At 36.7% G+C, this 11,343-nt stretch overlaps 1 protein-coding gene across 1 annotated transcript; it reads right to left on the bottom strand.

The window, feature by feature from the left end:
* Nucleotides 1–778: 778 nt before the first annotated feature.
* LOC131255019 (uncharacterized) lies at nucleotides 779–1,448 on the bottom strand. Its single transcript, XM_058255718.1, has 4 exons — nucleotides 1,293–1,448; nucleotides 1,118–1,210; nucleotides 955–1,035; nucleotides 779–841 (listed from the first exon to the last, which is right to left on the bottom strand). The coding sequence occupies exons 1-4, from the start codon at nucleotides 1,446–1,448 to the stop codon at nucleotides 779–781; spliced, it is 393 nt and encodes a 130-aa protein (XP_058111701.1).
* Between the last annotated feature and the right edge of the window lie 9,895 nt (nucleotides 1,449–11,343).

Genomic DNA, 11,343 nt, shown 5'->3' with positions numbered 1-11,343 from the left:
ATTGCTAGGCTGAGTCTGACCAGCTCGTAAATGGGTCCGCTACCTTCAGGCCTTGTTGGTGATTGGCTTTCCACAGGCGGGTAGTGAGGTCTCTTACGCTCGTTTGATTGTGCGGGGTCTGCAGAGCGGTAGTCATTCAGCAGTGTAATGGACCCCGGTGATTTCCTTATGATTGGAAACGTACTTGACATATGGTTTGGATATGAGCACTGACATTACTTGCATCGCATTAGCATTGGCTGTTCAAGCCCCTTCATACATTGCCTTGGTACGGCGTCCAGTACTCTTTGCATCATAGTCATGGTAAGCCTGGGTAAGGCTAGTGATATTCTCTTTGATCATGCTTCTCTCCTTGTATCTCCTACTACTCTTCTGTGCACCATTATCACACACCTACACCACCCTCTAAGCTTCTATAAGCTTATGCACGATTGATGCGTGGAGGAGATTCTAGACAGGCGTTGTAGCAGCAGAGCGTGGAGTAGAGCTGAGCATTTGAGGACTCTAGTGTTGCCGACCTTTCTCTCTTTTCCTTTTTATCTCATGTTTGTCCTTTTGAACCTTATGAATGATTGTAAAAGTTCAAATTATTAGTGAATTTTGTGATGTGTGCCCTCTGTTATTCTCGGGAATACTTGCTGTGATCTTGGGTATACTTGTATTGGAATGATTATACTGTTATGGAAATCCTCCTTGTAGGATCTCAGGATTAGAACCTCCCTCAGGAACCGAGAATGGGGTACTATAGAGGCTGTTGCGGCCAGAACCGGCCATCGGGCTACTTGTGAGTCCGGTAACGAGTCTGGGGTGTGACACTGACTACGTAAGGTGTCCATCTCCTCTTGTAATGAAAACATATGAATTTTCATAATAAATGACATTATTATAATTTAATGCAAATAAATTTTACAATGTAAGAATCTTTACCCAAATCTCGCTGGCTATAGGATGTACCCAAGATGCTGTCGCTTGCCGACAATGAGACCCTTTGTAAAAGTCTACTGGTCTGGGCTCCTGGCTAGTAACGGAATCTCGCTGCGCAATTGAAAAGATAATAGAATTAATATAAATGCATGGAAAGAAAATATAAACGTAATAATTACTAATACTTTCTTACCATGTTGTGACGAAGTCGTACAAATGACTTTGAACCAGCTACGTGGTTCACTTCTAACTTTCCTCTGTTGTCAGAATTTATTTTGCTCCTCTTCTGAACACATTATTCATAATACATTGTTATTAATTACGAATTTAATTATCACATTAAGATATCATAAATATATAAATATTACCTGAAAAGAATCAGACGAAAACCTGTCGCAGAGTATCCGCCAGTCCTCATTGGTCACGTGCAGCGGTGCGGACTGTACGACCTCCTCATGGCTCATGCACCACTTATACTGCCGGTGTAACTTACTACGGTAATCCTTGAACCCCTCTTTCATCATGTCGTTGACGGCATGGGAGATGTGTGGAACACTCAAATCCAAGTCAAATTTATCCTGCAGTTTCGTAAATAATAGATTAAGACAATAAACTTATTAAGAAAATAACTTAACCGTAAATGAAGTTTTATAAAATAAATTTTAATTTACTAAAATTTATTTGAAGGCGCTGACGGATGAGCTGCCGCACATCATCTGTCACGTCTCCCCAATGGGGAGTGGTGGGGGATCAGAGATCGGCATAAGACACCGACCTCCGACGTAAACAACATGGCATTGTTCCCAACAGGTGTAATGCAGTCCTGTGGAAACTCTATCGACACCCTACTCTCATGCTTAAGTCACTCTAAAAGTAACCCGCGTATGGGTCCACGTCCTCATCTGCTGGTCGATGACGCTGTTGCAAAAGAAATATGTAAGTCTAAACACAAACGGAAATCATTAAAAGAAATATACGTCTAGACTTACATGCAGTGCCCGGTGTATGCGCGACTAAGGGATCGGAAGCCTGCGATGCAACATATGGCGGCGATGCTGGCTCCATCGCATCACGGGTAGAAGGGGTAGATCCAGTGCGCGAATGATGTACTCTCCCACCTGGTGCCATCACTGAATATGTGTGAGCTACGAATTTATAAATTTAAACAATGTCAATACAAGTGGAATATACTAAAACATTATACAAGTAGTGTTGACGGTACAATGCATTTGTGCTTATGCTTAGAGAGATGATTAAAATATGATTAGACCATTACATTATAATGCAATCAAGATATAATAAAACTGTAAACTTTAATTTATAACCATTGAAAATTTTATTATATATTGTCATTCTATATTAAATACACATATTTCATTATAATATGAAACAATTTTGAGGTAAACTATCCGAAGTACTCCCTGTGTAAGCTATCATATGCTTCAGAAGCATATGTCATTTCGTGTAAAGCACTCAACATATTTACAGCTAACATGCCAGTCACAATAGGAGAAATCTGGTCTCTTGGGACTCCATTCAGATGTGCAAGTGACAGAGTCGCATCTTCCATATCTCGTTTCCCGTAATTATATATCTCCATCAGCCCCGAAATTTCTTTGAGATGGCATAATCTTTTCTCTGAGTCATCGTCGATATATTCCACTCTACACTCATCGACCAGACCGTGCATCTCTATGGCCCTACCAGAAGAAAATAGGACTGAAAGATCCATCTGCAACAGCTGATGAAGTATATTGCATGGTTCTGCTACGCTCCGGTTTAAGGAGGACATGATCAGAAATTGACTCAACTGTAAATGTGGATTATAAACAAGTCAATAAAAAGAATTAATCATGTCTTGTAATTTTCACGTATACATGGAATGCATAAATTATTCGAATTGAAAAATGACATGTAAATCATGTGTACATTTAATAATCGTCGTCTATATCACTATCGCTTAAGGCTATTTCTGCACCATCACTATCGATGATCAGTATTTCATCCTCATTGTCCGTAACATCGTCATCAATGAAACCGCTACCATCTGTAACAATATCACGTATTATTGAGGCATCAATATGATCAGGTGGCACATCATCTCTATCTAATTGCACCACATCAATATCAATACTTGAATAAGTCCCTGTATCCCTAGATAGCATGTCTTCTTAATATACTTCTTCAACCCTAAACATGTCATTTCCCCCATCCTCGCTATTTTCAACTTTTGGTACGGAAACATCAATACGTTCCTGGGCTTTATTTTCCACACCACGTGCCAAGAGCCGCCTAACTTGGTGTCAGTGAGGTAAAATACTTGTTCGGCTTGGTTGGCGAGGATAAATGGGTCATCCTTAAACCACTTCCGAGATAAATTTATGCTCGTAAAGTAGTTGTCAGTCTGTATTCCCAACTTCTTATTTCCAATGTCCCACCAATCACATCTAAATAAGTATACCCACTTTTTCATACAATAACTCAGCTCAATAATATCTATTAAAATGCCGTAAAAGTCAATTTCATCCTCCTCATTTGTTCCCTTCACAACCACTCCACTATTTTGTGTGGTCCTGTACTTCTCATGTTCTTCGGTGTGGAACCGAATCCCATTTACAATACAACCCGTATATCTAGATACACGTCTATTAGGGCCACATGCTAGTGAGTATAATGCATCAGACGCATCTGTAGAGTTGCTCGTGCGCAACGTCTTCATCTATTATCATGTACAGAATATAATTGTTTAGGAATTTTCATAAGTTGAAATAATGTGAAATACAACGAATATGCTAAGTGTGATGAGATACAATATGAAATCTTACACGTTTGGCGAACCATTCTGGAAAGTGATATTGATGCATTCAATCATAATTTGTGAGGAATTTGGACTTTATCTTGTCTATGTGTTCGTTACACATAAATGGCACGTCATCAGCAAGAAACATTAAGATCATCGTATGTAGAGAAAATAGTAATCGAGGGAAGACTTACTCCAAGTACGACTCTATTTCTTCACAATTATGCAACACATACCACCGCGCCTTTGCTAGATCCCCAAGGTCCATATCCTAAAACGTCGGGGATCCTAAAGGACGAACGTTATGTGCAAATACAGATATGAGTCCTTGTTCATGCTCTTGCCCTTCATCAACATTCCGATCTTCTCGGTTGAATTTAGTCTCTATGCCACGAAGATATATGGAACAAAATGTAAGGCACTCATTATCAATGTACACTTCAGCTATCGACCCCTCCGGTCATGCATTATTCCTCACAAATCGTTTCAGTGTGTGAAGGTATCTATACACAACACTACTATGTTATATGTATGAAAACATGGATATATGTAGTTTATGGAATGAATAAAAATTTTAACATATTGGTATCACCTTTTGATCGGATACATCCAACAATATTGTACTGGGCCTGCAAGCTTCACCTCGTGCAGTAAGTGAATCGCTAAGTGTACCATGACATCGAAAAATGTAGGTGGAAATATTCTTTCATGTTTGCAAAGGATTACGGCAATGTCCCTCTCCAGTCATTTAATAACATTTACATTCAACGATCTCGAACACAAACCCAAAGAATATCCCCAACTCAATCAATGCCGCACTGATATCCTTGCTCAAGAATCCACAAATCACAACCGGCAATAGGCGTTGTAGAAGGACATGACAATCATGACTTTTCATTCATGTTACCTTACAGTCCATAATGTTTACACCCCGAGATATGTTTGACGCATACCCATCAGGAAACTTCACCAATTTCAACCATTCACATAAACGCTTTCTCTCTAGTTTTGTCAACGTGTAGTAGGCTACTGGTATAGTATACAAATTTTCATATGGTTGCAAGTGCAACTCTTTCCTTAAATTCATTTCTTGTAGATCCAATTGAGCCTTGAAACTGTCTTTTGTTTTCTTCCCTATGTTTATTAATGTTCCGAAGACATTGTCACATATATTTTTCTCAATATGCATGACATCCAAGTTGTGTTACAATTTCAGATCACTCCAATAGGGCAACTCAAAAAAGATGCTCTTCTTCCTCCAGTTATAGTCCAATACTGTACGTTTCCTCTTCTTCAAGTGTGATGCCTTACCAAATCTAACTTCTCCAATGTTACTCAGTTGTTGCATCACGTCTTCTCCGGATAATTCTTTCGGAGGTAGCCTATGATCTTGTTTGCCATCAAAGATCATCGTCTTCCTACGCCAACTATGATCGCTCGGAAGGAAGCGACGATGTCCCATATAACACGTTTTCCTACCATGCTTCAATGACAATGAACAAGTCTCAATACCACATGTAGGACAAGCCAACTTGCCCTTCGTGCTCCACCCAGACAAATTTCCATACGCGGAAAAGTCATTTATTGTCCACAAGACCGCTGCATGCAATCGAAATGTCTGTCCTGCAAATGTATCATACGTTTGTACACCTTGACTCCACAACTCGTTTAACTCGTCTACTAATGGTCGCAAATACACATCAATATCATTCCCATGTGACCTAGGTTCAGGAATAAGCAATGACATTATGAAAAATGACTCCTTCATATACAACTAAGGAGGTAAATTGTAGGACATAAGTACCACTGGTCACATGCTATACGAGCAACTCATATTACCAAATAGATTAAAACCATCACTTGCAAAGCCTAGTCGAACATTATGAGAATCCTCTGCAAACCAGTCATGTTGCTTGTCAAAATTTTGCCAGGCTTTAAAGTCTGCAGGGTGCCTCACTGTACTATCATCATGAATGCATTTCTCCTTATGCCACCTCATATCTTCAGCCGTCTTACGAGACATAAATAATCTTTACAATCTGGGTTTCAATGGGAAGTACCTTAACACCTTTCGCGAAATTTTCTTACCCCTGTCTCTGTCGTTCTTCTACCTAGACTCTCCACATTGTTGACACTCTTCAGGCTTATCATGCTTTTTTCTATATAATAAACAATCATTTATACATGCATGTATGAGTTCATAACCAAGGCCTAAGTCTCGCATCAAGGATTTTGCCTCGTAATGAGACTTTGGTAATGTCTCACCATCCGGTAACGCTTCTTTCAACAACTCAAGCAATATGTCGAACGATTTATTACTCAAACGATTTATTGTCTTCAAATAAAGTAACTTTGTAAGAAAATTCAACTTGGAGAAGTTCTCACACCCCGGATAAAGTGGACGTTGCACATCCTTGAACAACCTACTAAACTTTTTTGATTCGACATCACCCATTGGAGGAATATCTTGGCTACTGCTTGTCGCTGCAAAATCAGTATCTGCAGCTATTCTCCTGAACACATCCCCTATGATATCTTGCATTTCGTCAATGTCTTCATCCTCGTCATCCGGCACAATTGGGTCAACAAGGACTTTAGTGGGCTCAACTCTATGGGTCATATCTTCACCATGATAGATCCACCGAGTGTAACCCTAATTAATCCCAACTATGAACAAATCGTCCTCTACTTTGTCTAAAGTCTTATATATCATGTTCTTGCATTTTTGACATGGACACCTAATCCTATTCCTTGAATCTGCCCGATTTCGTACAAATTTCATGAACTCTTGAACCCTTTGTTTATACTCTGGGCCAAACCTGTTCTTAGCTCGCATCCAACTCTTATCCATGTCTACAATGAAAAGACTAAAGTCAGTTTACGGAAATAGCTTTAAGATTAGGCTAGGTTATAGGTTTAGGTTATATGTTTAGGTTTAGGGAATAAAGACTAGGTATAAGTTTAGGTTTAAGTTTAGAAAATTGGAGTTGAGATTAGGATTAGGTGTAGGTTTAGGTTTAGGGATTTGAGTTTAGGTTATAGGTTATAGGTTATAGGTTTAAGTTAAGGTTATAAGTTTAGGTTAAGGTTATAAGTATAGGTTTAGGTTATAGGTTAAGGTTTAGGTTTAGGTTATAAGTTTAGGTTTTGGGATTTGAGAATAGATTTAGGTTAAGGTTATAAGTTTAGGTTAAGATTATAAGTACAGGTTATAGGTTAAGGTTATAGTTTAGGTTAAGGTTATAAGTATAGGTTATAGGTTAAGGTTATAGTTTAGGTTAAGGTTATAAGTATAAGTTATATATTAAGGTTAAGGTTTAGGTTTCGGCTATAGGTATAGGTTTTGGGATTTGAGAATAGGTTTAGGTTAAGGTTATAAGTATAGGTTAAGGTTATAGGTTATAGGTTATAAGTTATAAGTATAGGTCATAGTTTAGGTTAAGGTTATAAGTATAGGTTATAGGTTAAGGTTATAGTTTAGGTTAAGGTTATAAGTATAGGTTATAGGTTAAGGTTAAGGTTTAGGTTTTGGCCATAGGTATAGGTTTTGGGATTTGAGAATAGGTTTAGGTTAAGGTTATAAGTATAGGTTAAGGTTGTAGGTTTAGGTTAAGGTTAGGTTATAGGTTATATGTTTGGGTTAAGGTTAGGTTATAGGTTATAAGTATAGGTTATAATTTAGGTTAAGGTCTAGGTTTAGGCTATAGTTCTAGGTTTAGGGATTTGAGAATTGGTTTAGGATAAGGTAATAAGTATAGGTTATAGGTTAAGGTTAAGCTCTAGGTTTTGGTTATAAGTATAAGATTTGGGATTTGAGAATAGGTTTAGGTTAAGGTTGTAAGTATAGGTTATAAGTTAAGGTTAAGGTTTAGGTTTCGGTTATAAGTATAGGTTTTGGGATTAGAGAATAAGTTTAGGTTAAGGTTAAGGTTTAGGTTAAGGTTTAGGTTATAGGTTATAGGTTAAGGTTTAGGTTATAGGTATTGGTTTAGGTTAAGGCTATATGCTTTGCTTTAGGTTAAGGTTTAAGTTTTAGGTTTAGGTTAGGGTTATAGGTTTACATTTAGGTTATAGGTTATAGGTTTGGGTTTAGGTTAAGGTTATAGGTTTTGGATTAGGTTTACGTCTAGGTTAAGGTTATAGGTTTAAGTTATAGGTTTTAGTTTAGGCTTAGGTTATAGGTTTTGGTTTAGGTTAAGGTTATAGGTTTTGGTTTACGTTTAGGTTTAAGCTTAGGTTAAGGTTATAGGTTTAAGTTATAGGTTTAGGTTAGGTTTAGGTTTAGGTTATAGGTTTAGGTTTAGGTTATAGGTTGTAGCTTTAGGGAATTGAGAATAGGTCAAGGATTAGGTTTAGGACACCGAGTTGGGGTTCGGGATCGGGTTTAGGTTTGGGTTTTTAAGTTTAGGTTTAGGTTTAGGTTAGGGAGTTGAGATTAGGATTATGTGTAGGTTTAGGTTTAAGGATTTGAAAATACATTAAGGTTTAGGTTTAGGTTTAGGTTTAGGGATTTGAGAATAGGTTTAGGTTTAGGTTAAGGTTATATGTTAAGGTTAAGGTTATAGGTTTAGGTTTAGGTTAAGTTTATAAGTTTAGGTTTAGGTTAGGTTATAGATTTTTGGTTAAGGTTTTTGGGATTTGAGAATAGGTTTAGGTTATAAGTATAGGTTTAGGTTGGGTTATAGGTTATAAGTTTAGGTTACAGGTTATAGGTTATAGGTTAAGGTTTAGGTTATAGGTTTTGGTTTAGGTTAAGGCTGTAGGTTTTGCTTTAGGTTTAGGTTTAGGTTTTAGGTTTAGGTTAGGGTTATAGGTTTAGGTTTAGGTTATAGGTTACAACTTTAGGGAATTGAGAATAGGTCAAGGTTTAGGTTTAGGAAATCGGGTTCGGGTTCGGGATCGGGTTTAGGTTTGGGTTTTCAAGTTTAGGTTTAGGTTTAGGTTAGGGAGTTGAGATTAGGATTAGGTGTAGGTTTAGGTTTAGGGGTTTGAGAATGCATTAAGGTTTAAGTTTAGGTTTAGGGATTTGAGAATAGGTTTAGGTTATAGGCTTAGGTATATGTTTAGGGATTTGAGAATAGGTTTAGGTTATAGGTTTAGGTTTAGGTTAAGGTTATATGTTAAGGTTGAGGTTATAGGTTTAGGTTTAGGTTAAGTTTATAGGTTTAGGTTTAGGTTAGGTTATAGGTTGTTGGATAAGATTTAGGTTATAGTTATAGGTTTTGGGATTTGAGAATAGGTTTAAGTTATAAGTATAGGTTTAGGTTAGGTTATAGGTTATAAGTTTAGGTTACAGGTTATAGGTTATAGGTTAAGGTTTAGGTCATAGGTTTTGGTTTAGGCTAAGGCTATAGGTTTTGCTTTAGGTTTAGGTTTAGGTTTTAGGTTTAGGTTAGGGTTATAGGTTTAGGTTTAGGTTATAGATTATAGATTTAGGGAATTGAGAATAGGTCAAGGTTTAGGTTTAAGAAATCGGGTTCGGGTTCAGGATCAGGTTTAGGTTTGGGTTTTCAAGTTTAGGTTTAAGTTTAGGCTAGGGAGTTGAGATTAGGATTAGGTGTAGGTTTAAGTTTAGAGATTTGAGAATGCATTAAGGTTTAGGTTTAGGTATAGGGATTTGAGAATAGGTTTAGGTTATAGGTTTAGGTTTAGGTTTTAGGTTTAGGTTAAGGTTAGGTTATAGGTTATAAGTTTCAGTTATAGGTTATAGGTTTAGGTTTAGGTTTAGGTTTAGGTTAAGGTATAGATTTAGGTTTAGGTTTAGGTTATAAGCTATAGGTTTAGGGAATTGAGAATAGATTAAGGTTATGGTTTAAGAAATCAGGTTCGGGTTTGGGATCGGGTTTACGGTTGGGTTTTCAAGTTTAGGTTTAGGTTTAGGCTAGAGAGTTGAGATTAGGATTAGGTGTAGGTTTAAGTTTAGGGATTTGAGGATACATTTAGGTTTTAGGTTTAGGTTTAGGTTTTAGGTTATAGGTTTAGGTTTAGGTTTTAGGTTTAGGTTAAGGTTAGGTTATAGGTTATAAGTTTCAGTTATAGGTTATAAGTTATAGGTTATGCATTTAGTTTTAGGTTTAGGTTAAGGTATAGGTTTAGGTTTAGATTTAGGTTATAAGCTCTATGTATAGGGAATTGAGAATAGGTTAAGGTTAAGGTTTAGGAAATCGGGTTCGGGTTCGGGATCAGGTTTATATTTGGGTTTTCAAGTTTAGGTTTAGGTTTAGGCTAGGGATTTGAGATTAGGATTAGGTGTAGGTTTAAGTTTAGGGATTTGAGAATACATTTAGGTTTTAGGTTTAGGTTTAGGTTTAGGTTTTAGGTTATAGGTTTATGTTATAGGTTTAGGTTTAGGTTTTAGGTTTAGGTTAAGGTTAGGTTATATGTTATAAGTTTCAGTTATAGGTTATAGGTTTAGGTTTAGGTTTAGGCTAAGGTATAGGTATAGGTTTAGGTTTAGGTTATAAGCTAGAGGTTTAGGGAATTGAGAATAGGTTAAGGTTAAGGTTTAGGAAATCAGGTTCGTGTTCAGGGTCAGGTTTATTTTCGAGTTTTTAGATTTAGGTTTAGGTTTAGGTTAGGGAGTTGAGATTAGGATTAGGTGTAGGTTTAGGTTTAGGGATTTGAGAATACATTAAGGTTAAGGTTTAGGTTAAGGGATATGAGAATAGGTTTAGGTTATAGGTTTTGGTTTAGGTTTAGGGATTTGAGAATGGGTTTAGGTTTAGGTTAAGGTTATATATTAAGGCTAAGGTTATAGTTTAGGTTTAGGTTAAGTTTATAGGTTTAGGTTTAGGTTAGGTTATAGGTTTTTAGTTAAGGTTTAGGTTATAGTTTTAGGTTTTGGGATTTGAGAATAGATTTAGGTTATAACTATAAGTTTAGGTTAGGTTATAAGTTATAAGTTTAGGTTACAGGTTATAGGTTATAGGTTAAGGTTTAAGTTATAGGTTTTGGTTTAGGTTAAGGCTATAGGTTTTGCTTTAGGTTTAGGTTTAGGTTTAGGTTTTATGTTTAGGTTAGGGTTATAGGTTTAGGTTATAAGCTATAGGTTTAGGGAATTGAGAATAGGTTAAGGTTAAGGTTTAGGAAATCGGGTTCGGGTTCGGGATCGGGTTTATGTATAGGTTTTCAAGTTTAGGTTTAGATTTAGGCTAGGGAGTTGAGATTAGGATTAGGTGTAGGTTTAAGTTTAGGGATTTCAGAATACATTTAGGTTTTAAGTTTAGGTTTAGGTTTTAGGTCATAAGTTTAGGTTATAGGTTTAGGTTTAGGTTTTAGGTTTAGGTTAAGGTTAGGTTATAGGTTATAAGTTTCAATTATAGGTTATAGGTTATAGGTTATAGGTTTAGGTTTAGGTTTAGGTTAAGGTATAGGTTTAGGTTTAGGTTTATGTTATAAGCTATAGGTTTAGGGAATTGAGAATAGGTTAAGGTTATGGTTTAGGAAATCGGGTTCGGGTTCGGGATCTGGTTTATGTTTGGGTTTTCAAGTTTAGCTTTAGGTTTAGGCTAGTGATTTGAGATTAGGATTAGGTGTAGGTTTAAGCTTAGGGATTTAAGAATACATTTAGGTTTTAGGTTTACGTTTAGGTTTTAGGTTATAGGTTTAGGATTAGGTTT

The sequence above is a fragment of the Magnolia sinica genome, chromosome 9 (assembly GCF_029962835.1).
Source record: "Magnolia sinica isolate HGM2019 chromosome 9, MsV1, whole genome shotgun sequence".
NCBI lineage: Eukaryota > Viridiplantae > Streptophyta > Magnoliopsida > Magnoliales > Magnoliaceae > Magnolia > Magnolia sinica.
Note: the sequence above shows the minus strand (reverse complement) of the source record. Positions and strands in the feature narration are given on the sequence as shown.